Here is a 23,509-nt window from a genome sequence, read left to right on the forward strand (position 1 = left end):
CGCTAAAGCTGAAGAGTGAACGTTGTTTTTTTTTTAAAAAAAAATTATTATTATTTTGTTTTTTTAAGGGTTTTGGCGACAGCGGCGGCGTTTTCCAGCCGCTGGAGCGGGCGGCGGGCCGCTGCCCGGGGGCTGCCGGCGGCTGCGAGGGGCGGCGCGCGGCGGGCGGCCCCGCCCCGGAGGCGGCGCGCCGCCAGGCCGAGCCGGCTCACGCCGGTTCAGACCGGTTCTGGAGACACAAACAACCCCCCCTCCCCCCCCCCGCCCCGCTCTGAGGCGGCGGCGGCGGCCGCTCCTCAAAGCGCGCCCGGGAGGGGGTCGCCGCGGCCCCCCACGCTGTCCCCCCCCCCTTTAAAGACGCACCCGTTAAAGCTGAGCTTCACTTCAAACACGACATTTACCGGGTGAGCCCCCCCCCCGAAAAAAATCGCTTTATTTTTCCAATTTTCCGAATGAACCAGCGCAGGGCAACCGGGCTGCTGCAGCGCTGTCACCATTACAATGCCGAGACAGCCCTGCGATGCCACGGGAGGATATTGGGCAACCTAAAGCGGCAGATTTTCAGAGCAAGATACAATCTATTATGCAAGGCACATTTTTAATAGATGACACGAAGAGTATACAGATGAGGTAATGCAACGTTGCACCCTCCCCCAGCCTCTCAGTCAACATTTCTCTCAGCGCTCGACATTCGTGTTATTTCAGAAGGGGAGAAATATTTTATCTTCCTCACAAGGTGAAAGGACTAATAAGCCTTCACTGCTTTTCCTCCCGAAGGGAGGGAACACAAAATTCACTCCGCAGCTGCAAGGAGAGCTTAGATGCCAGGCAAAATACCATGTATTTTTCCATAGGCGGCTTAGGGCTCATTCTGTGTAAATCACACCACAAACATGCGTGTACATAATCCGCAGGTAGTCTTTTTACACGGGTTTTTTTTAAAGGCAGGAAGGGAGGGAGGGCTCGCTGTATTTTCGTCTCTCCAGAGCAAAAATATCTCCTCTCCGTCTAAAGCTATCTGAAATTTTTCTGCCTGTACTCAATTTCAAGAAACTTGATATACTCCCAAGGGTAACATTTTTTTAAGAGGATGGTCTAGGTTATATTTAGATTAGATGCAGCACAGGCTCAGACAGACATGAACAGAAATAAGAAAGAACAAAGTGAAAATGCTAGACAGTTGGTAACAAAAAAACTGAGCCTATTTGAGCTGGATTTTTTAATTTTCCTTTCCGTAATTCACCTTTCTCTTTACGGAGAAAACATCAAAGCAGCACGTGGCTTTATGCGAACAAAAGGTAGAGATTAGATGTTTCACCTGACTCTTAACCAGGATTTACTAGTGCCTTCACAGTAATTGAAAAGGAGGCTTCCTACTCTCTGTAATTTTTCCCTAGCTCAGTTCATTTTCCCACACAAATAGGAACATGCTCAACATTAAAGATTGGTAACCTTTTGTCCTGTAGAAAAAGAAATTAAAAATACTCAGGTGATCTCTACATGGCATTTTCAGTGCAAAAGGTATATGGACTTACTCAGTGTTAACAAAGGCTACCTCACAGTATTTAAAAGCTGCATTTAACCTAATTCTTCATTATTTTTTAACTCTCCCCAGCACAAGCATCTTTCAACTCACTCAAAACCCCTAAGTCCCCTTTTAAGTCAGTGATTCATCACTTGCTGGCAGACAAACTAATCAGAAAAAGAGATGAAGACAATGGTGGGGAAAGCTCTGCATTATGTAATGAAACTAAAAATCATTATTTTCTACTTTCACTTCAGTTGTTTAAACATACTAAGAAAGCCCCCACTGAAATAAAATAAACTGGAAGATTTTGTTGAACCTGCTTTTCCCATGATTAAAATTCTCTTGGCAATATTTTTCTTCAGTTTATGTCAATATTAAGACACAAATAAGACACATACATATTCCCTTCTTCTGTAACTCATTTGTTGATCCAGAAAGAATTTAATCACAGATAAATCTAAAATGATTAAAAAACAATCTCTAATTACTTTATGAAAGCCCTGCCCATTTGTGATTATAGCTTTAAGCACAACGGTATGTCACAGTTACCAAAAAAACGTTTTTAGACATCTACATGTACAATTTCTACCATAGCTTTAATTCAGCACTACAAGAATTACTAAATTCTCCTAAATCTCAATGCAAATAGTTACTTTGCATCTCTGCTGAATTTGCTTTTATAATTTTATCAAAGCCACAGTTTTCATGACAAACAACCACAGCTAATCATTCAGCTAACTAGTAAATCAGTATCTTGCAACATGCTAGACTTCAGACAACTGAAGAAGCACTCTTAAAAAAAAAAGGGGGGGGGGGGAAAGGAAATCTCAGGTCAGTTGTATGTAGACTTACATGCACACACACATGCAGAATCCACTCTTTCACGTTCTGGCAAGAAAGCCCTTCTACCTATAGGAAATGAAATACTTCTGCCAGGATTTTGTAAAGAAGTTTAAATCCCATTTCAACAAGGTACTTCAACATATGCCCAACTTTAAGAGCAAAACGTCCCACTGCTCTCAATGCCATGTGATTCAATATATTGCTGCAGCAAAACTTTAAAAATAATCACTAACACATGGAACAGTAAGAAATGTGTAAAGCCATTTGACATTACAGAACTGAAAAAAAATGCACAGAACAATTTTCTATAGCTCATTACAACACCTCTACAAGCAGCCTAGAAAAGAACAATTTCTACCAAAAAAAAAAAGGAGGGGGTATATCTTTTCAGTAGGTTGGGCAGGGCACAACAAAAATCTGCTTTACTTCCTATGGGATTACATAGTTTTCATGCATATTCCGTTTCTTCCATGACACAGTACAAAAAATATGTTTGCTAATATACCATTTGTGGTGCACGTTTGAATCAACAGAACGTAAAAATTAAGGCTTCTGGTAACAGTAAATGCAAATACCATTTTCCATTTTTTTCTCCTTCAAGGTGATCAAAAAAATCCCCAAAGGCTCTTTTCCGTAACATAACGAGCTGGGTGGGCAATGAGAAATCTCACCTAAGAAAACACCGAAATGCAAACTGCAGTACTCGCAGCCATACAGGTTACTCTTGCTGCAACATTTGACTCCCACACATGGTTTTAGATGCATCTGACCCCCGTGCACAACTCCTGAGAGCCCACAAAAGGTGACAAACAGAAACAATGCTACACAACAACCAAAGCAGTTGAGATTTCTAGAAAGGCCAACACATACGTTAGTTTTTTTTAAGTGGTTCGCATATCAAAAAAGATTTAAAGCCCTGCTTCAGAGAATATGGTTTATTTTCACTGCGTTTTTTTTTTGGTCTTATCCTCTAAATTACTCTCTTGCAGTTCCCATTACAAATCCCCTATAAAGGCATCTGAATACACATTTAAAATGAAGCTTAGCTGAGATCAAGTGTGACAAACTACAAACCTTTATGAAATGAAGGCTTTGTTCATTTTCTAAAACAATCTGCAGAGCATCTTTCCGCACATTACTGTCCAGAAAATCATCTCCATTTAATGAAAGTCATATCTAGTTCACACAGCTCTTTGAAAGCCACAACACAAAGAATAAAGCCTTAATTTTTCATTTACTAACTTTCTGCTCATTGTTTCACAGCACCTACAGGATGGTGCCATACAATTTCTCCAAAGCCTCCTATCACCGACAATAAAGATTCTGCAGCACAAATTCAGGCATTAGTTACTCCAGATAAATACCACTCAAGAAATGAAAAATAGATACAGAATTGGTAAACGATTCCAGTGATGACACAACCAGAATATGCTACAGTCCAGGGTATGGCCATGCAAACCAATTTCTGGTTGGTCTGAGTATGTGAAAACTTCCCGCACACCAACGGCTGCTTTGTACACCAATACCGGCCAGCAAGCGTGAGGCACCTCCTCGAAAAGGGAGCGCGTCAGCCTCCCTTACACAGGGTAAGAGCATCTCTGTGAGCTCTTGCTGTTACCTTGCGACAACTTGTCCCTGAGCCTTCCTGCTCCTCTAGTTCACAGGATAAAAAATGAACTGTATGGAGAGGTCTGTTTAGGAAGAAGGTGCCGTAAAAACACAGAAACAAAACACACACCTCCACTCCTCAAATCAGAGCTGCAACTTAAGCAAAGTGAGAAATGTGCTTTACCTCAGATGGCATCCACATACTTTACTATGAATGCTGCATAGCTACTAAATTGTAGATTTTACTGTCAAGGAAGGTTAAATAGATGCACAAATGAAGAACTAAATACAAAGTTTTCATATACACACAAACACATATATGAAGCTTCCACTTTGTTCAGAATTGACTAAACAAATAATTATGGGATTTATGTATCTACATCGCTGAATTCAAAGCACGTTACAAAACAAATGAAAAAGTCCACCTGTATTTTAACACACTCTAAGGCTGGGCAAAATTTTGTTTTACAAGGTAAAGAAATGGTTAAATGTTTATTACTGTCTAACTCATAGCTTATGGACATGTACAACTCTTTTCTGATCCTTCAAAATTAAAGATATTATCCACCAGATTCTATTACTTGCTCTATTGAATTTGAATTTACTGTATTAATAAGAAAAAAAATGTTTATTTCCCTATTCCTTCTGGAGTGTCATCTAATTTTCCATTACAAGAACTAGAAATTGCCAAGAAAATGAGATACTAAAAGCATAGCAGACATTGCTTATGGTCTGATTAAATCTTAAACTTTGTTCCAGTGGCATATTTAGTCCTGTAAATTTCAGAATAGTATTTCATCCCAGCTTGACATCCCAAGAATGACATTTTGTAAATATTACAAGTTTCCTGAGCTTCCTTCTGTCCTTTTTTGCAAGGAGCAGAGAGGCATGAGAAGAGAGACTTTTCCCTGGTTGAGGTTTTTAAAACCTTAAATGCAACCAGGAGGCCGTCTTACATTTCATCTTCTCTACTTTTCTTGGAGACCTCCATTAAATCTTTGACAAAAGGTTGTCTTTATCTGTTAAGGTCTCGCTGAAAGAGAGGTGTTAGAAATAAACAAACTAGTATATAAAAGCAGTCCGAGTCCTCTCAAACCCTCTAGAGGTGTCCATCTTTTCACCAGCTCTCCAATCAAGAGAGAACCTGGATTTCTATATCCAGGAGGAGAAAACAAAAATTAAAAGAAGGAAGTAAATCCTTTCAAAGTTCTTTATACAACTGAAAAAAAAAAAATCAAAAAAAGAAGAAACTTCTGCACGTTCCCCTCAATGTCAACCAAGCTACCCCTCATGGTCCAAGTTCAAGCACTTAAGATTTTAAGAGAATAATTATTTTGATGAGAGAGTGGTAGAATTCCATTCAAAGTGATAATCAAACACTAAATATTTATTACAGCGACACACTTATTTACTTTAAAGAATAGCTTTGGTTTTAGAAAAGAACTGGTACGCAAAGGCAATGTTTCCAACTCTAGAAACCTTTCTCAAGAACAGAGCTCTTCACCAAATAGAGCATAAAACATCTGCAGGCATGATGGTAACTTTTTGGTTTCCACCCTTAGGGCAGGTTTACTATTAAAAAACTAAATATCTAAGTGACGTTTGACAAGAATATTCAAATTGCTAAAGAAATCCACTGCCTGATGAGCCCTAGTAGCCTTATTTTTCTCCCATACATAGCTTATAAATTAACACAAAAATAACACAAATACTGCAGCTATTATAGAACCAAAGATATGGGCACATCGCTAGGAAATGCATATTCAGATTTTTACAAATTATTCTTCCAAGTCTAGAATTTTTGCTGCAAGGAAACAGGGGAAAAAAGGGGGAGACAACATACCAGTCTCTTAAATGTTAGTGGCGATACGGAATTAAGGGAAATTGGAGATTAAATACTCATCGTTTCCCACGGTGTTTTAAAATGCGTCCTATAAAAAGCAGTTGAACCTTAATAGTTTATTTGTTCAATTTATGGCATATGCAAATTAATTAACCCATTCCCCAACCGAGCGTGGAGGCAGTAGCCAGTGTTGTAGCAAAGTCTTGGATTTGTACATCCCCATTTTTTTTTAGCTAGCATCTTAGAGATGCTGCACGTATCCACCATGGAAAATAATCAACAATGGCAAGAACATTCCCCTTGGATTTGTCTTGTGCCAAGTTAAGCCTTCATACATTTCACGCTGGTTTATTTCTACATCAATGAATAACGCTTTGCCACAAAAACGCCTTCTATTTTGATAGCGCCGGCTGCAGTTCCTCATTCCGACTCGGAACGACTGCTGCCCGGACAACGCGACCAACGCCCCGGTGCAATGATTTACCTTCGCCACCACCGCTTTGAATCAGGCAACAATACATCTGTCGTAACCAAAAGTGACCTACCTGTCGCTGCTGGTACTACTGCTGCTGCTGATTGAATCGCTACTCGAAGATCTACTCCTAGAACCGCTGCCGCTAGGGGACCGCGTGGGTCTAGACGCTTGGCTAGCCAGCCTCTGAGGAGACTGGGTCCTAGACTGGGACGAATGCGGTGACCGACTCCTGCTGTGCTGGTAATTCCGTTCTGGCCTTCTGCCTCGTACCTCCCGTGTAATATCATCCCTGTAGATATCCCTGTGTACCACACTGGGCAATGTAAACTGCTCCCGGGCCCTAGGTTCGTAACGGGGGTCGTGAGCATCAAAACGGTTTGGACTTCGACTCCGAGAAGTATAATAGAGCCCGTGTTGTAAAGTCCGCTCTCGAGGATCTCTATAGTAATCCTGATCGTAATGTCTTGTCCGATCAAATCCTCCCGTCCCCCGTTCATGGTGTCCATAGGCACTATGTTCATAAGCACGCTCCCTGTTATCTGAAGCCCTGCATTTAGGAGGGGGGAAAAATATTTAATCAATCAGAAAGGGGCAAGCAAAACTAAAAGCAAATCATGCAAACATTCACTTCAGCACTGAATTTATTTTTGCAACTGATTCTCCACTAAACAGCAAATAACCTATCAAGCAAACACTGACAAACTTAAACATTTTACTTGACTCCAAAGTTATATTCATATAAAATAAAGCTGAGCAATCATTTTGTTTTAATCACATATTGGGGCTTTCATGACCAGCATCTTGCCTGCACAGGAAAATACATTGCTTTCCAGGGCAGAATCCTAATTTAAGTTTTGTTCTGTTTTCTTTTCTTTCAAATTCACACAGACAAGGAAAACGTATTTTTTAAGCAAAGCAATTACATTTTTCTCCATTTTTGCTTGTTTTTCAGATTTTTTTCACGAATCTGATAATTTCTGCACATCTTATAATTATCCTTCTGCAAAAATGGCATCACAAATTGGGCTATAGCCATGAAAGCCTCAGTGCAAAGCATGACCCAGAGGTAAGAAGCTGCTTTCAAAAGGGGTAGTATTACCCACACAGAAGCCCAGAAAATTAGGGGGGTTCTTGGTGCTGCTGTTTTAAAATATTTCACCCTCTTACAATTAACTTTGCTTTTATCAGACTGCTACACTCAATTCTTGGGAAAGCTGCACACCCAAAGGAACATTTTGAATGCTAATGTCAGAATACTTAAATTGCAAGTATTTATAACTACCAAAAAGGATGCAGGCCCCCAAAAGATACTAAAACCCTACACAAAGAGTATAAATTAACTTCTCAATAGATTTGTTGAGACTATTATTGTTACTGCAATTATATAATTTGTATCTTTTTTTATGCTTATAAGCACACTAGTTTAAAGTAGCTAAGACCCATTTTGCTTTAGTATTTAAAACATTTTGTATGTCAATTAAGGAAAGTTCTATGTTTAAGAATGTTAGTGTGATCTCTCAAATAAAGATATAGTAAAACTGACAGGTGAAGTTAAAAGAACATTACAAATAGTTTAGTATTCTAATTTAGACAAGTACCAGGATGGTATGTCTAAGTTACATCTGCAAAATGGAAGATCAGGAATGATATTCTGAGTGCTTAAAAAATACTTGCAAAATTCTAAATATGTCAGGGTACCCGAAGTTAATTTAAAAATTAATTATCCGTCTTACGAAGGACATTTCATCCTTTTCCTCGGCCTTCTCAGATATTTCCTTCAGAATCAATTATTAGTCACCTCAGTCCCCTGAATCCTAATAACCTAATTCTACTCTACAGTTACTCCTCTTCTCCTGCATCGCAAGTCTGTCTTCTATTTAAAATGGCAGAAATATTTTAGATATCTTTTATAAACTGAAAATTGGACTTGAATCTTTTTTGTTTAATATCTCAGGAAGTTCCTTCAGTTCCTTCTCCAATGAATCACTACATCTTTAATCCTCTAAATATAATCCTCTATTGTTAAAATTATAGCTCCTTTTCAAGCTTCATAAAGAGCTAACTCATGTCTTGCCTGCATTTTTCTCCCAAGTTATGTAGAAAAAACAACCTAACCAGTGCAACAGAAAATTCCAGTAACATATATATCTGCTTAAAAGTCATTGTTGCCCTTCTATTTTTATTATCTGTTGCTTGCAACAATGGCATTTTTAAAGATATTTGAGGGTCTAGCACAGAGGTGTGTCTCTTCCCTCCCCCCCTCCCCCTTTTGAAGGAACAAGATCAACAATTTTATAAATGATTGCATTTAGCATCCTATAAAGTGTTAATCAGTGAAAGCCGATTTAATGAGGTAAGAGAAAAAGCAGTATTTTCTAGAGGGTTACTGCTATAGCTGACATAAAAGAACAAAGTCCTTATCCATGAAAAGGACACAGAAGACAGACAGAGGAGCTAGCAGAGCTGAAAATCTAATGGCTACAGTGCTTTTTTGATTTATCTATTAGTGCTAAGTACTACTGGAGTTAGTGGAAAGAGAGGGTTTGACTGGGTTAGGAGAGGGGCTAATATACACAGGGCAGGACATACCAACCTTTTCCAAGTGTGGAAACACGACCTATATTCCCAATTAAATCTAGGGAGAGAATTGTGAACATAACTTCCCCAATTTTGGCCCCTCTTACAGGGGTAATCCACCTTCTTAATGGGCAAGGGTGTCAAATGATATTTTAGATGAACCAACAAGAAAAAAAATTCTTAGTGATAAGAGAAAAAAAATTCCACTGGAAGCAAGTAGTCTCAGACTGAAACCGTAAATCTGAAACCCCCAGACTTCTTTCTTGAGACAGTAGGCACTTAAATAGATCCATTATTTTAATTTCCAGCCCTATGTCTGAATCAAGCAGCTGGTAGAAGTTCACCCAATGCATGAGGGAATTCATCAGTGCTGGCCAGCAGGCATCCTCTATCCGCCTTTGTAACCATCCAGCCCAGTCATTTTTGATTGATGTATCCACAAACTGATTATTAGCGCCACGTCCTTAAAGCTAAAGTACGTTTAATGTGGAGTAGCAAAGAGCTTTTTAAGAGACTAGATAGTAATCCACTCCCCATGGCTACTGACGTCTTGACTGTAATACCATCCAATAAATTCAAGGCAGTAGTTCTTATCCCAGCATTTAAAAAAAACTATAATTTCCAAAATTTAGTAATGTCCATCATCTCTTTTTGCCAATACCATCAGAAAGAATAATCCCAATAACTTGGACATGATGTAGATCCAAAATGGAAACATCAAAAGCTGCCTTCAGTCTTCTCCATCCAAGCGTATTTCCATGGCTAAATGTTGTCTGTAGATCCAAAGGACCGCATCATTAAAAGTCTACTAGAAATTTTTGGTGACAATCCAATTAACATATAAGCTGCACATAGAGAGAACTGAGAACTAGGCATCAAGCTTTCACAGCATTTTAGGTTCTAGTATTCCGAAGATACTCCATACAGAACTTCAACACATGTTGTAGTAATATAGCTCCATCTGGCAGTAGGGATACATCCGAATAAGGCCTTAATATTATCCAAGAAATGGAATCATTACTTCTAGAAAAGAGTAACTCCAATATCGATGCTGGCCAAAGAAATCTTCCATCTTAAAACCACCTTATTTCAAGTGTAGATATCCAACCAGCTGCAGAAAACATCCTCTATGGATCCACAAGGTACCAGCCACTGGGATAGAAATCACTTCCGTTTCCAACCCAAAATAGGAAACATAGATAATTCCCAAAATTTTAAATCCATCTGGGGGCCCTATATACGAGTTTGTGTTTCTCACCATATCAAATACAAAATACCTGCCTAGAGAAACCTTGGAACTTACCCATCAAGTCTCCGCTCATAACGTCCTTCCCGTGCATGAAGCGATGGTGGGGGGCCGTAAGTGGGCCCCCCACCACCTCCTCTGAACCCAGAAACCTCTCTACTACGAGATGCTATGGAAACTGTATCATCCAATCCCCGAGCAGCACTGGGAATGGTTCCTGGTTCATTATAATCCGTCCGTAGGTCTCTATCTCCCATTTTGTTGACAGAGTTGTGTGCCTTCTGCGCACTTTTGATGTCCACAAAATCCACAAACGCTGCCACTCCACCTTCTGACCCCCTTTTAGGGAGTATTTTGACACTTTCAACACGTCCATATCTGGAAAAAAAGCAAAACAAAGCACATATATTAATGACAGTAGGAAAAGACCGTATTTAATAACATTGCCTTGTGAAAAATCAGCATCAGTTTCAAACCATTTGTTCTTCCTCAATGCTAAGAAAACTTGTCTCCAAACACAGCAGAATTTGGGGGAGGCACTTTCAAGAAGAGGAAAAAGGCCATGTGCACTTTCCAGAAATATTTACAAGTCCTCTCTTTTGGTTAGCCTACCATGAAATCTCTTTTATAATAACAGAGCAACAGCAGCTGAAGAAATAGAAAGGTATTTGGAATGAGAACGGCACCTCTAATTTTTAATCTGACGAGCAAGACATAATTAAAACAAAACTGTGTCATAACAAGTAAAAATAAAGACATCCCGACAATCTTCTTAAGAAATAATGACCTTGACACAGCAATTTACTACTCTGATCTATATTTAATCCATTCAGCACCAAACCAAGAGTCTTCATTCTGATACCGATTTCTGATCTCTAACCCATTTGTTCACGATAGCCTCACGGCACGCTTTTAGAGAGTGACCTACAAATGTACCTTGGACTGGAGTGCTTCTGGAGTTCAACCTTAAACTCCCCAATATGGAACAAGCCGCACAATAATCACTTTGAGGAAGACTTACAGGAACGTGACACCGCCCTACTTAATGTATGTTATGAAGTTAAGTAGTAGTCACTTATGGATGAGTAAACGTCCACGCAAAAAAATACAAACAACAAACAACATGTTTACACCCATGACAAAACACTATGTCAAAATGTTTTTGAATGGCCTTATAAACCGATGCAAAAAAAGGACAAAATGTAAAGTATCAACTCAGCGACCTTTTAAAACAGCCTGGAACTGGAGATTGCATTTCAGTCATTTCTCTCAACCAAGAGGTTTAGAAAAACAAGGACGGGCATTAACTCCAGTTGTTAATCCAAGACAACAAAATTATCAAGGCAAAAAGCGTATTTTGGAATGTGCCGACAAACCGGAAAGGAATATACAAATAAAAAAATATTTATCAACTTTATAAAGAATCTTTACAAAACATTTTCTGTTGATTCGCAAAGGTAGCACAATGCAGAACAAATTTAAATGACCTTAAGCAAGAAATGCTGTCTTCAGCTATACAGACAGGAAAGAAGCTCATACACTTGCATATCAGAGGAGTAAATTATTTCAGAACCTGCACCGGACACTGTTTTATGCATGACTTTCAATATACCTGAAAATTTCATCATTGTTATTGTATGACTAATTCTTGAATACAGTTTGAAACACTGCCTCACTGACTGCCGGCTTCTCATTCCAATTTGACCTACTATACTTTCTATATGATCTGGTTTGGATTTAGATTTCGTTTTTCTCTATTTCATACTTCACCAAATATGGCACAGTACTCCTGAAGGAGTACGTGCACAAACACGGGCAAAAAAAGCTCCTCGATAGACATAAAAAGGCGAAGGTGCATATGGGATGCGTTCTTGTTTGTAAGCTGTCCCGAGCAGAGTTTGTTGCCTTTGTTACTCACAGGTACACCACAGCCTATTTGTAGGTGGCCCAGGCAAGAGAGAAGAAACAGGAAAGGAGGAAGGGTGAAGGAGAACAGAAAGCAGCCTATTTGAATAAAATGAGATTGACTGCCATGAATAACTGTGACAAGTAATAATGAGAAATAATTTAGGCATACTAGTCAGCATCGCTTAAGTCCCATTAACATTTATTTTGGTACTGGTTCTCTAAAGAAACAAAAAAGCAAAGATACTGAGCTAGGATGGAGTGCTTTAACTTTCACTTCCATTGAGTTTTTCTTCTAAATATTGTAGTTAGAGAACTGACTGGTTAGAGCACGCACTTCCTTTTTGCTCACTGTTCACACGCATTCAGTCTCTGGCAACATTAGTCCATTCTTTGCCTATGGTCTTCAGTAAAAAAATCTTAACTGTCTTAAGACTCCTCAGATCTAAAATCCTAACTGACCTTTCTGACTGCAATCACCATAGCCTACTTAATATGAAGGACTGCCTGCCAGTTACATCAGAAATAGTTCTCTTAAAGACTGCTCCCACTCACTACCCTGGTAATTCTTTCATTTCCTAATTGTGAAATCGTAACACGTACGTGTTATTATACGATACGTACAAACAGACCTCAATTATTTTTCTTTTGCTGCAGAAGGTCTAGAAATATGTTAAAATGTTTAGATACTCGAGCTAATGCTGCCCAGAAAGTGCAGAAATACGGAACATCAACATAATATGCTCTCTATGTACCAAAGCAATCAACCAATAAAAGCACAAATCTTTCAGCCAGAGCTCAAATTTTGTATTGAAAGTAGCACATTCAGATCCCTCATTTACTTGCCATTTTCGTTTGAGGGGAAAAAAAAATAGGCTGCTGTAAAATATGTGAGAGTGTAATTTGCATTTGCTTCAAACAGAAAACACGGTTACATATATATCCTCTGCATCTTCAACTATGGACTCTCAAAAGTTTTACAGCAGAATTTTCAAAATGCTCTGATACACACTGCCTTCTGCCGAAAGTCAAAAAAGCCTTCCCTTAATTGTCAGGAGACTAAGATATACTCATGGTACAAAACTGTAATTTTCCATGCACCTTTTTTTCTTTTTTTTTAAATCAGAAATGGATGTGGGAGGCTACTATACTTCTGTATTCTACTGCAGCCACAGTCTTAAATCATCCGATCTGGAGATGGTGCATTTTAATCCGTCCACTCTCCAGATACTCGGTCGCTCTGCTGCACTGTACCCTTGACGAGCCAGGAGGATAATCTGTGACAATCGTCTTTGCTGAAAGCGAGGGAGGCAGAGGGTAGGGAGGAGAAAGGGAGCGCAAGCAGAAGCGGGGGGGAAAAAAAGGAAAACTGAGAAGGAAAGAGCCCTAAGCATTCAAGGACAGCTGCTGAAACAGGAAGGTTTGCATTTTCCGTGCCCCAACGTGGTCTGTGTCCTATGATTACACACATCCTTTAGTCCCCCACCGTGAAGATTAATCTGTCTAGTGATCCAACCCAGCCCCACCCGTTGGCGGCTCTCCGAGCTGCTCCCGTCTTGGCAGGCGCTGCTGGGAGGAGAACTGCATTGCTCCACGCTATCTGATCCTAAGGGGAGAGGAGGGGAGATCTGCAGTGCTGCATCACAAGACAGGTTACTGCAGCAGAATAATACATTACAAGAAAGCGATACTTTGGGGAGGGCTGGGGGAGGAGACGCGGCGATAACACGACGTTTCGTTACGCAGATCGCAAGTTAAAGCAAGATGGAGGCAAATACGTTCCGAGGAGCAACAGCCGACTTCGCGTGATGCAACCTTTGTCCAGATCCGGAGGGCTGGGAAGAGGGGACAAAAGGACAACAGGAGGCATCACCGTGACCTTTGGTAACGTTCGCAGAGCAGCTCCTCTAAACCTTCATCCGTATCTTTATACCTATGCGTCAGCCTTTTCCAAGAAGGCTGTATTTCACAATCGCTGGCAGACTGAACAGAAAACAAAGAGGCGCATTTGCTCAGCTCTAAATCCACAGACCCTAATGAAAACAAGGCTTTTTAATGCCTCTTCCCATGTGTAACTCATGCCGATTAATCATTAGCTCCAGCCCTGCTCTATACTGTAATGAGGAAGGCTGAGGCTGTATTTCAGAGGCGTTTATAGTTCAGCCAGAATCAGAGGAGATGAGGATGTACAAGAGCTATTATGTCACCAAGCCCCTCTACTAGCGCATGACTAACACCAAGCAATAAACAGAAATCTGGTGGCCCTTTCAAAAAGTTGCTAGATAATCATTGTTCTAACAAAGCTATATTAATCCAGCTTTCCAGACAAAGAAAAGGAATTCGTAATTTAAACATTATTGGTTTATTCACTGTAGATCAAAGCACCTCTATAATCAAGCAGCTGAAATGTCTCTGGGCTCTTGGCATGGCTGCTCTGCATGTTTCTCTCTCCCTGCAGCCCTTCCTCCTCCCCAGCTCTTCCTCCCGCACAGGCAAACAATGCGGCCGGGTTGGGAAACGCTGCCCTCCGCCAATGCAAGGCCAGTCTCATTCCTCCTCCCCAGGGGCAACGTGTCACCGAGACAAAGCCCTGCTGACGGGGAGAGGAGGCGGAGGAGACGTGCCAAAGTCATCTCTCACTGTACAACTTTCTACAGACAACCCGGGAAGCAGGCACGGCTACAGACCGCAAGCACGACTTCATCACGGGGGTACCTCTGCCTCCTCTCATGGTTATTTCTCATCATCTGCTTCATTTTGCCACAGACTGGGGATTTACTCTAACCATTCATTTTTCTGGACTGTTTCTACCAGACAAAACCATTTTAAACAAAGGATGGACTACGAGAATATTGGCCAGCAAATATTCAGTAAGCAAATGTTTCCATATGGATCTATTATTTTATAAACCAACTAGGATCTTTATTAGCTGATACATACATGATAGGAAAACATTGCTTAAAGTCAGAGAGAGAAGTACAGTTTTTTACCTTAAACTCTCTGTTTTCCTTGAATTACACTTTAAATTATATTACCCCCTTATTTCTCAGGCTGAGCTCTCGCCACGCTTGGGGAAACCTTTCATACCCAGTTCTGTTGCTACTGAATTTTACAGGTCAGTTACATCCTGGTTTACAAAAACATCTTCATAATTTTACAAGCTGGCACAACACTTCAGTCCAAATACTACTAAATGCAAGGCACATTGTAAGATCAAAAATAATTCATAAGCTTTTGTGTTTGTTTCTGCATCACTCATTAAGAGCATGATCTGACAAGATGCACTGATACAGCAGGACATCTGAATATTTTGGATTCACTTGGATTCACCTTGACTGAAGCCAGATATCTTTAGCCATTTGAAAAGCACGGATTTTTTCTGTGCAATGCTCAAACTCCTTCCTCCTAGATTATTATATAACTAACACAAGTCAAGGCCTGCATTATTCAGTAAAACACTCACACAGTTTGAAGCTTTTCTTGGCCAATCATATTCCTCTCCTTTTGTTGCTATTTCGTAACAAAGTAATGTGAACTGAAATAATACTTTTCCAGATGTCTGTGTCTCTTCTCCTTATTTATAACTACCAATCAGTCCAAATATTCCATGCTGGGGACTATTCTAGTCCTATACTTCCCCCCCACACAAAGCAGATCTCCAGTTACAGGGTAACACAAGATGTACAAATACTACAGCCACTATAAAGCAGACTTCCATTACCAGGTTTTTACACAGGCATTTGCAAATCACAAGAAGGCCCTGTAATTGATTACGATAAGGGCATTAATATAATAAAAACATACCATATAAAACAGCTATAACATGCCTGACCTAAGATATTGCATACTACCATGTTTCATGCTTCATTTTCACTACAGCTGCATAATTCACTTACCCTATGCACAACCAGGAAAAAGATTTATACAGTTTCGAATTTTTTTAGTTCTTAAAGGGAACTTCACACCAAGAGTGGAATGAAAGGGTATTTTTACTGCCTCGAGACCTGAGTGACACAAGCACTTAAGTCTTCAGAATTATGTTCTGTTTCAGCCAATGCTTTCAACAGAGTATCAGTTCAAAATCTGGCAAAATCTCTGGTCAAATATAATCATGTCTCTAGCATGGAAGAACAACTCGAGAGCTTATAGATACACAGGAATAAATGAATTAAATAAAAAGAAGTTACCCAAAAACGCACAGGCAGCATTATTAGGTTGGGTTTCTTTCATAAATACTGCTCTGTAAAAGAAAGCAAACCCAGAGACAGACCATTGAGAAGCGTGTGCACAGGGCTGGGATGAAAATAATGCAAGTTAACTGAAATGTAATCTCAACAGAGATACAAAACTGAATTCCATAGTCCTGAAAAACGACACTTCGACTTTAACAAACATTTGAGGAACTGTCAGCTGATGAGCTATAATCGCTTGTCTTTATAAGACTGCCACTCAAAACAAACCTGGAGAAGATTTTAATTTGCTAAATGATATCTCAATTGCTTATTGACAAATTCAGAAGCTTAATATGGCTGACAGCCCTAGCTAGCAGCTGAACTCGAGGAAGACCAAAAGCCGTTTTTATTTGGACAATTCAGCGTGGTTTCTCGTTACTGAGGACCTGATCCAAGGCCTCCTGAAGCCAGGGTCTTTGCGCTAATTCCCAAGGGCATCCGATCGCGTTCTACATGGAGCTCACGCACAAAAGGCTCCGTGTGTCAGAAGGACCTCTCGTCAACGCGTACGCACTTCAATTTTATTTTGATTGTCCCGAAAACACTGTGACTTTCCAAAATATTTATCTAACAAACACACCTTTTAAGGACCCAGCAATACCACTCCTCCAAACACACCGGCTTCCCCAGCAGCTGGGGCCAATTTTCTGAAGCAATGCTTTTTCAAGCGAAGCATGCAAAAGTGACAAAAAAATACTAGGTCGAGGGTACCAGCACAAAGGCTGCCAGCAACGTATGGAGCACTTCCAGCAGCCTCTAGAGGAAATTCAATGTATGGTATTGGCTCTCCTTATCTCCAGCTGCTACATCGCGTTAGAGATGGCTAAAAATAAAACAAATTAAATGTCTCTCTAATTCTACCTTTCTCCGCACAAAATTGCTGTTCCCACAATGATGAGCCATTGCGAGCGCAGGGTAGTTTTCTACACGATCACGAGTAGGAAGCCTTGTCAGAGAGAGAGAAATCCACACTATGCAATGCCATGAAAACCTTTACTTTCGCAACATTAAACCGTGCAAAAACAAGAGCTCCTCATATCACAAGGAGCACTAGCTTTCAGACGGTACTGAGAACAGACCTTGTGACAGCAATGATTCAGAAACATGCCCTAATTACCAAGCTCCCATACTCTTCCCGATTGCAATCTCGGATACTTTGAAACTTGTTTAGAGTGATCTTTATTGGCTCTTCAACCTCTGAAAAGAAGTTCTTCGGGGCATTCTCTCTAGTTCTCCTCCTAGCAATAAAGATCTTTGGGGAATCCTGAAAATTCAGGAGTAATAACCATCGACCAGGTTGTGAAGCGAAATTAGACCGCTTATATGACTGGGCTGAATCTTTAACACGGCTTTCCTAACATTTTTTCTCCCCTCCTGCCCCTGCCTCCCAAATTGTTAGTCAAACCCAATCCACGCTTACATTTTCCAGCTCACTTGAGCCTCAAACAGCATTTCATGGGAAATCTCCCAACTCTGACTACAAACAAGGGTTTTGTTAATGAGATACAGCACGTGTTTCTATCATACCCCGAAAACAGCCAGGGCTTTGTCTACACTTGTAATCCCTTCGTAAGAGATGACAAAGTAGGAAATTAAAAAGCTAGCATAGGCACATTCACTGATACGTCTGATACCTCTATTATTTAAGAGCAACATGCACAACATACCAGATAGTCTGACAGATAACTCTGTGCTGAAATAAATGTTCACTTCTTGCTTTACGGCTCAGCTGAATGCTCCATTTTAGGACATAAAGTAAAAGCAATTCCCAATTAAGACATCTGATTTGTAGTGTTATTGCCAAGTCACCATTTTGCTACGGCAGAGGCATTAATACGTAAATGAAATTATGTACCACTGGAGAGGATGTGGGAGGGAGGCTGTGAAGCATGCAGAAAAGTGAAAACTTCTTCCTACCTGGAAAACTAGGGAGGGATACTGCCCCCCTCTAATTAGGAACCTGACAAAAATTTAAAAAGCTACTCAGTGCTTCTGCACACAAGCTTTCATTTCGATCCACTACTTCTACCAAATTAAAGTTGATTCTACAAGCTATTAAACGAGGGCCAGAGGGGGAAAAACCATAATTTTTAAAACCATTTAGTCAGAGTTGCTACTGTGGGTAGCAAATACTTTTCTCCACAGTCAACATAGCAGGAATTTTTTTTTAAGACCCCCGTAACAAAATATTTTGCCGGGAGTGATGCTACAGCTGAGCCATTTTAGTCTGTACACAGTATCAGGTGGTCCTCAAAAGATGAATACAGATACACCCCTTCTTCGAGACAGAACTCGGTTCCACTGCAACAGCACCACAACGTGAAACAACATTCATAAAAACCTCAGGAACGCATTAACACAGACTGAAGATGACAGAGGGGAAGATGAACCCGTGTTTTGAACTTCGGGATTATGTTAAGCTATCCGAATAAAACCTCCACTTATCCTCGGTACTGCATGCAACATCTAGCGTTTAATATCATTGTCTAAGTCAGCAGCTCCATTGTCTGCAACGTCAGTTTAACTCAGAATTGCATCAGAACATCATGATACTGCATAGTCACAAGTCAAATCTTGAGTGTATTTTCAGGAAGGGCTTAATGTAAAATTTTATGAGTAAATACTACATAAATATCGTTGAACAATTTAAGTTTCTCATTCACACGGCCACTTCAGCCACCCAGTAAAGAGACAGAAGCTCTGCTATTAAGGAACTTTTACTAGTAGTCATTTCTGTACAATTAAGGAAAAGTATATAAGCATCCATCCCCCACAGTTTATTGGTATACATGTTTTATTAAAAAAAAAAAATCAAAGTAGCTTTGTGAGCAGAAATAATGAACACTCATTTCTTATGGATGCATGTCTTGAGGTCGAATTCTCTGGCGTCCAATAAATGCCAGTTCCCACTGAAGCTTTTCCCACGCTTAGGAACACCTCTCTCCCATGTGGATTCTTTAATGTCTAATAAGGGTTGCACTCATGCTGCAGCTTTTCTCTCCATGGGGCCGCTAATCAGGTCTCTCTCCTCTATTAGACTGCCTGTTTTCATGAAAATCACAGCAACATAATATCTTTGAGACTGCGCGCACCCCCCTCGCCCTCAAGTTTAGCTGAAACTGGCTAATGGGTTCAAAAGTGATTAGGGAGAATACATAGGCACAGCAAGATCGCATCAATCCTGCTTTCTTAGCAGATGAGAATAAAAATAAATTATGCTCCTTTGTGGTACAACTGTTCACAGAAGCAGCCTGAAGAGCTTACAGAAACGTGTGAGCTTGTAAGAACTCCGCAAAAGAGCAAACCTATTCAATTATGCGATATCAAGTAAGATACACTATGATTCTTTATCTTCCAACCTACACAGATGTATGATATCGCATTACCACGTTACTAGACACAGAGCCACTGGATTCCATCTCCAGGGCATTTTTTCTTCCAGCTTAAAGCATAATCTGCAGATTTGCTTCAAAAATACTGGTGGTGATGGGCAACATTAACTGCCTTCTAAACAGGAATAGCTAAAGCCTATTCTTTTGAGTGACTGATTCCAGGATTTGTTCAGACTCAATTTTAAGAACATATTGCATCATAACTGAAGGGGAATCTCTTGATTAATCAAGTTTTTCATTCGTACATGAAAGGGTAATTCCCCATCTCAGCTTCGCTTCTCCAAGCTCTGTTTTTCATGTATTCAGTAGCAGATGGAAGAAAATGCAGAGTCATAACATTATGGTCTCCCTGCCATGCTGTAGAGTACTTTAAATATGTATCATCTTAAGGCTTTATAAGTCTTGGTGCTCATTGGTTCGTACTTCTCTAGTGAAGCACAAACTTTATACTCTTTTTCCTACACGATTTTGTGCTTTTTCAAGAAAACGGCATTTCAGAAGAAACTGAAGTTTACCTGCCTCCCCTCTCTTAGACCATCCCAAATGACTGAGTCTCTTCTCCCTTGAATCGTAACTCGGTTTGAATGCAAGAGGTGATTGCATCTGCTCGCAGCAGCTGAAGGTCATTGCAGCAAAAAATTTTGTGCACAGCTCTTTCACACTGGGAGCCCAGTAACTTGTCCTGTTGCGATTTCATCTCTAGTCTACTAGACTGCAAACCTGTTGTAACATTTATAGCATCTCCAAATTGTTGGTCGCGGGGAAAGAGATCAAATGATTGCCTGGAATTTCTGTTAGAAAGCAGCTATGGAACCAAGGACTCAGAGGCAAACTCAAATCACCAACCCTGAAAGCTCACCTACCACTAAAGTGTTGCTATCTTAAAAACAGAGAGGAAAAAAAATCCCATCACCCTGAAAAAACTGTGAGTTCCCAGCCAATACAGACTCCTCCACAAAGAACTATATTTAAGCTAAAGCTGCTGGCCAACTGCTCGGATACTGCCATACCAGCCAGTCACCCAAATACAGATGTACAAATATTTTTTCCTGGGTTCATGACTCAACGCTACCATCACCTTGGAGAAAGTGCTTCTCACTGTGACTAAACCCCCTGGCAGCACAACACTCAAAAGAGGCCAGGTGTCAGTTCAAGGAAACTCATATCCCATTGCTGACAACCGCCTAGTAAGGGAGAGGCACCTACTTGAGTACTTTGCCTACACAGTGAGCACCTGCTCCAGGCAGTTTCTCCACAGCAGAAGTTTGCACAGGTGAGATCCTCAGCTAGCCAGCTGCATTGTAATGGCTTTTGTTTCCATGCTGATGTAACACCAAGTCAAGGTTTTGCAAAGCTGAGCTGAAAACAGACGAGTCTGAATTCTAACATCGCAATTACGGCTGAGGTATCGCACCACCATTTTACGGGCCTACCTAAAGGAGGCCTACTCATCCCAAAGACTTCAACAGCCCCTTATTTTACATGCATTAATACCGTAAGACCAAAAGGGCTACTTCTGCAGTTAAAGTGAGGATACAGCCAGACACACCATCCCAGCTGTAGCCCATCCAGCTGTATCAGCACAACTACCAGTAAAGTTGCTTCCTAATTTTATGCTGAGCTGATGATCAGCTTTCCCTACAAATGCTTGCTTGTTTTTAAAAACTGGATTCTTCTGATGCGAGCTGGGTGAGAGCGCAAATTGCCAGTACAACTGAGGGACTGTAATCTCTGAATGGACACAGAGGAAGAGGTGTTTCCTGAGCTCAGCTGCTGCCAAAACACAACATGTCTCACGGTACCCTCAGCCAGCATACAATCTTCAACCTGAAGGCTAAACTCATTTTTGTTTTTAAATGTAGCGAAGCTTCACTGCTATTAATACGTCAAACAAAGTTGTCGTAGAGGTAAGAAAAACACCAAAGGCTTATTTAGACTTTCATACGATAAAGGTGCTGTGCACATCATCAGGTGTCCAGACGCGTATTTAGATGGGATTTTCAAGAACAGTGTTCTCAAGCACGCAAGTACACACTCCTGAAGTGAAATCAGATGTTGATTATGTGTACAAGCAAAGTGCTTAGCTCGTATTCTCCTCGCAGTTAGGACGTTAATGAGGCCGGAAGACTTCTTCCTCTAAAGGTGCCTACTCTAAACATACAACTTGGCAATTTATTTTTCTTATTTTGCCCTATTAACTATTACAGGACACCCACAGCTGCCACAGTAAGTCTGAAGAGGGAACATTTAAATAAGCCTCCCTGTGACAAAGACGTGGTCTGAGCCCAGCTCCAATCTCCTATCACATCAGAGAGTAACCAAAAGACATATATGCTATTATATGTGGATTAGAGGATATCCAGAAGGAGCATACGAACAAGATATATTTCTCCATCTGTAGAGAAAGCCACCAGCATTGAACAGACAGGGGTGTAGATCATCTATTCATGCGTCTTCTAAAGACGTTTGGAATTGCCTGGCTTTTCAGTGTTTTCATCAGAGCATGTTCAGTGCATTTTGATCAGATTTGGATGTTCGAGTTTCATCTCTAACTGAGCTAAAAAGTGCTTTTAATTTTAAATTGTTAAGTTTAATTTAAAAGGGAAGAGAAAGGAAGCATAAAAAGCTCCCTTTTGTTCTTAAAAGATGTCTGTGTCTTTAAACAGAAGCTGGTCATAGGTAGGTGGCTGCTCTCCTCACATGGTTAGTTTGCCTGAGTGGGAAATTAATGTTCCTTTTGTACCCCACATACTGCAGCACTCCCACCCAAGCCACTGTGAACATTTGGACCCCAGACAACATATGAATATACAAAATACAGCACAAAGTCAGCTACATAAAATGCTGAAGATACATTTCCAAAAATTCTGTCCTGAGAAATATGTTGTTTCAGTTGAATTTGGAGACACGGTCTTTATATTAGATCTGTTAACAGACTAGATTCTGTAATATACTGTAATACACTGTGGTATAGTTACGAAAAGCCTGTAACGATGTTTATTCTTTTATTAAGGGGTGTTATCTTCACACTGTGAGATTTTACAGATTGCACGAGGCGATTACACAGTGTAGTAGGCTAAACAATAACTACCAAAATACAGAAACCAAAGCAGTCGCTGTGCTTTATTCATTATATAGAAGTCGTCATCACATCTTAAAATATTACTGCAGAACAGAATTAGACACATTTTCTCAGACTCGAGTAGACCAGAGCTGACATTACTCACCCGCAAAGGGAACACCGAGAGCGCTCCAGGCATACGGAAAGGCAAAACCTCCTGCGCTACTCCAGTACATACAAATCATCAGGTGAGGAACTAGCGACTTGTTAGCTCAGCTGACAAAGCAGCAGCTTTTCCCTGCTTTTCATTAACCATTTCAATAATCTTCTGAACACTACAAAGACTCAGCTGAAGGTAAGCCACGAGGCTGGGCGTACAGTTTAAATTCCCATCTTCAGGCTCATATTCTTCCCAAGAGGTTTTAAATTGGCGTGCTGAAGAGGCAACTAAACTTAAAATCTTATTATGGAGGGTAATCATATTTTGCAGCTTATTCCTTAGTTCATTGTTTAAGAATGTCCTCCTTTGCAGTCTTCAGTTTCAGGGCATTCTTGGACCTCAGTAAATTCACTGAGCTTAATAAAAAACGCATACAAAATACCTCTCAAATGCTTGCTTCTCGGTATCTCTCTAGAGTTTATCTGCCCCACTAGCAACCTAACAGCTTACAGAACTGCTGCCAGCAACTCTCCCAAAACCTCGGCTTAAGTAGTTTTAAGAGCAGTAACCCTCAATTTTGTTTCTGCCTGCCATTCCCATTCTCAGTACACCTTGTTTTGATATTATTTCTCCGGTGCA

The 23,509-nt window shown here is 40.4% G+C and overlaps 1 protein-coding gene and 1 long non-coding RNA gene across 4 annotated transcripts in view; one reads left to right on the forward strand and one right to left on the reverse strand.

Annotated features, from left to right (window-relative positions):
* The window catches only part of SPEN (spen family transcriptional repressor), a 71,865-nt gene that overhangs the window by 41,543 nt on the left and 6,813 nt on the right, over positions 1–23,509 (reverse strand). For both annotated transcript variants that reach the window (XM_026117175.2, XM_026117174.2), the window contains exons 2-3: positions 10,178–10,498; positions 6,368–6,844 (exon numbers count right to left, since the gene is read on the reverse strand). In XM_026117175.2, the coding sequence (XP_025972960.1) occupies positions 6,368–6,844; positions 10,178–10,498 (798 nt within the window). The remainder of the gene's footprint in view (positions 1–6,367; positions 6,845–10,177; positions 10,499–23,509) is intronic.
* LOC135323576 (uncharacterized) lies at positions 13,577–17,105 on the forward strand. Of its 2 annotated transcripts, XR_010385052.1 has the most exons (3): positions 13,577–13,677; positions 13,772–13,909; positions 14,590–17,105. It is a non-coding gene; the product is annotated as an uncharacterized LOC135323576 (long non-coding RNA). The 2 variants fall into 2 exon arrangements; XR_010385051.1 differs by having other exon boundaries at positions 13,772–17,105.

Source organism: Dromaius novaehollandiae, chromosome 24 (assembly GCF_036370855.1).
Source record: "Dromaius novaehollandiae isolate bDroNov1 chromosome 24, bDroNov1.hap1, whole genome shotgun sequence".
Taxonomy (NCBI): Eukaryota; Metazoa; Chordata; class Aves; order Casuariiformes; family Dromaiidae; genus Dromaius; species Dromaius novaehollandiae.